Below are 2,918 nucleotides of genomic sequence, written 5' to 3' on the forward strand. Positions count from 1 at the left end.
TGCTGAAGGGAGCTTGCCTACAAAAGCTCATGCATCTCTGATTCAGTTAGGCCCGTGGTTTTCACCCTTCTTTTTAGACTTACGGTGCCCCTCTGAAAATGCCAGCTCTTAGTTTCCACTTGTTTTTTGACTTGAGAAAGATATGAGAGTCGTTCTTCTGTGGTGAAGAACTCAGACCCCCAACAGATCAGATTGGTTTTGTAATGCTATGGATTCCTCTTGACAATCTCTGGTTTTATCTTGCTCACCTAACAGTGCAGGGCATGCCATGGAAAGGCTCCCCAGGCATCCTGTGGCACCCTGGCTGTGTTAATCTGCGAGGTGCGCCTCTACACTTCATGAAAAAGGGGAGAAGGAGGCATGGGACAGGTTTGCTCCCCCACTACGTCCTTGTATTGCTAAATAGCAGCTCCCATCCCTATGCCTCGGAGTGAATGCAGTGTTGCCGAGGTGCATGATGATTGTATTTGTACAATAATTTCAACCCTTATATGATGTACAATCAATAATGGTAAAAGTGTTCAAAATGTACAATGATTTTTGAGGCAGCTTATTGATGCAGCATATGTAAAAACCCAAGTCACCCTCAGGGAGCCTTAACCAGCTTTCGGGTTTGCTGTCAGTGCTTTCTTATGACTCCTTGCCTCGAAATAAAGAAATGCTTCAACTTTGATTCATTTCTCACTCACTCACCAGCAAGTTACAGCGAGCCATATCAAGTCAATAAGAAGGCGGCTTATTTGCACACTGATTTGCACAGTTGTTTGTATATTTTTTCAGTGTATGATACTGTATTTGCTGAAAAACTAATTTTGCACTTCCAATACGATGGTTTCACATTTAAGCCCTGGCAACGCTGAGTGCGGGTCGTGGGAAGAGCTCTGAATTTCTGCTTGCCTGGCAGGGGAGGGAGGAAGAAAGGCGGCTTCTCACTTTAGCCAGAGGAAAGCAAAGGAAACCAGAGCCAAGTCTCACGATTGCACAAGGGCTGACTCATGCTGACAGGTTGCTGCTGCAGGGACAGGGTTAATTCCTCCCCCCCCCACCCCTTGCTGGTCATGTGACCTCAGTTGGCAATTTTAGGCTGTCAGCTGACCACCCCTGCTGTTGCTGCTGCTCAGTCATTCCTGCAAGAGCAGGCAGCTCTGCTGCAGCACCTGCACCCATGGCGCTCCGCAGCCTGGCCCTGCTCCTGACCCTGGCGCTGCCCTGCTCAGCGCTCATCAGGTGAGGAAGGGGGGGCTCAACTTTGCAAGGTTCAGGGGTCAGCAATGCAAGCCAGGTGGGCATGGGCCTTGTGGGTTGGAGAGTTGCTTGCTTCTCTGGCCTGTGCATCTTGTGGGGAAGGGCCTTAAGACTGGGGGTGAGGAGCCAGCTGCAGGGTTTGGTTTCTGCAGGGAGGCAGGATACAGCCTCCAGCAAGAGCCCCCAAAGGAGAGACTTGCGGGGGAAAGCCAGCAAAGAGCCAAATGCTACTCCTGGGAGGCATTACTTTCAGTCCCTGGGAGAAACAGTTTTATCCCAGGATGAAATGTGGTTGTTCAGGTGTTAGACAAAGCCTTGGCTGGGATGATCTAGTTGGGGATGGGCCTGCTTTGAGCAGGGGCTGGACTAGATGTGACCTCCTGAGGTCCCTTCCAGCCCTAACTTTCTATGATCTGTTGTGGGGTGGGATGCACGAAATGGCGTGCCCTGGGATTTAGCAAAGTGTGCCTGAACTATAGTCCTGGGATTGCATTGTATCCAGGGCCAAAAAAGAAGCTGTGCCTTTGGCTGCTTGCTGAACCCTGATTGACAAGTACACACAGGTCCTCCCAGGACTGTCCTGTTCCAGGGCAAACAAGCGGACGGGCAGTCCCAGGACCAATATTGTATGTGTTTTATAGTCTGTGCATGCCACTCTTGCAGGTTTCCATGAGGGTGTGGTTTGATCCATAAAGCTTTCACCTGGTTTTCTATTACAGCACTTGCAAGTGTCTCCCTGCCCTTAAACTTTTAAGAGCAAATACTTGGTGCCACCCAGGTTACAGTGCGTATGTTTCCCTAGTTGCCAGTGTGTAAAACAGCTCTGCCGTGGGCTAGGCATGCTTGCCTCACTGAAGTCGATGAGTTGTGGGTAGAAGCCGCTGGGTGGAATTTGGCCTTTGTGAAACAAACAGCTATGGCTCAGCCTGGCTTCTCCGTGCTCAGCGTTTACAGCCCCCTGGCCTTGTGGGTGCTCATCAGTTCTGAAAATCAGGCCTTAGCTATGTAAGAGCTAACACTGCTTCACAAGAGAGGTGTTGAGGCTTTATGTGACCAGTGTGGAGTTTTCCTGTCTTGTAGAAATAAAATGGTAGAAGGCTAGCATATGTCTAACTAAATGAACCGCTTCCAGAAAATATACACCTACCTGGAAAGTTTTTGTAGCAGTTAACCTTGGGGGGGGGGATTGTTGCAAGAAGAAGTCGTTCATTGTGGAAGCAAGCCTGTCATTTGTCATACAATGGCTTTCTAGTGGCTGTGTCAGCTCAGTTGCTGAGATGAGTGTCCTGTTGACTTTGCATCTTGCACAGTCGTTCTGGCTAGTGCAAAACAAAGTTGGGTCTGTGGGGCTCAGAGCAGAATGGCAGCTTATCACCCTCCCCTGCTTGGATGAAAATAAGGGCTATGACCTTTAATTAATCATGAATTAGGTTGTCAGGCTTTGCTGTATGGTCTGTGGCATACGAAACTGGGCCTGCATCACATTAAACTGCATTGTGGTTTTCTCATAGCTTTAAGACTTTAACATCTCCATAAGAGTAGGGTTTTTTCTGTTTTGTACTCCTTTGGAAATTGAGTAAGTGCACCCAAAATTGTCACTTCTGGTATGTTGTAAATGAAGAATAATGGTGGTATTTCTGTAGAGGAGTCGTGGTTCCCCCCCCCCCCCCCCC

General features: G+C 48.8%; 1 protein-coding gene across 1 annotated transcript in view; it reads left to right on the forward strand.

Moving 5' to 3' along the window:
- The first annotated feature begins 1,113 nt into the window (after positions 1–1,113).
- CTSD (cathepsin D) overlaps positions 1,114–2,918 on the forward strand; it is a 39,953-nt gene continuing 38,148 nt past the window's right edge. The window contains exon 1 of the mRNA XM_019519747.1: positions 1,114–1,227. Coding sequence (XP_019375292.1) covers positions 1,166–1,227 — 62 coding nt within the window. The 5' untranslated portion in view covers positions 1,114–1,165. The remainder of the gene's footprint in view (positions 1,228–2,918) is intronic.

Source organism: Gavialis gangeticus, unplaced genomic scaffold (genome assembly GCF_001723915.1).
Source record: "Gavialis gangeticus isolate Ggan-Ray unplaced genomic scaffold, GavGan_comp1, whole genome shotgun sequence".
Taxonomy (NCBI): domain Eukaryota; kingdom Metazoa; phylum Chordata; order Crocodylia; family Gavialidae; genus Gavialis; species Gavialis gangeticus.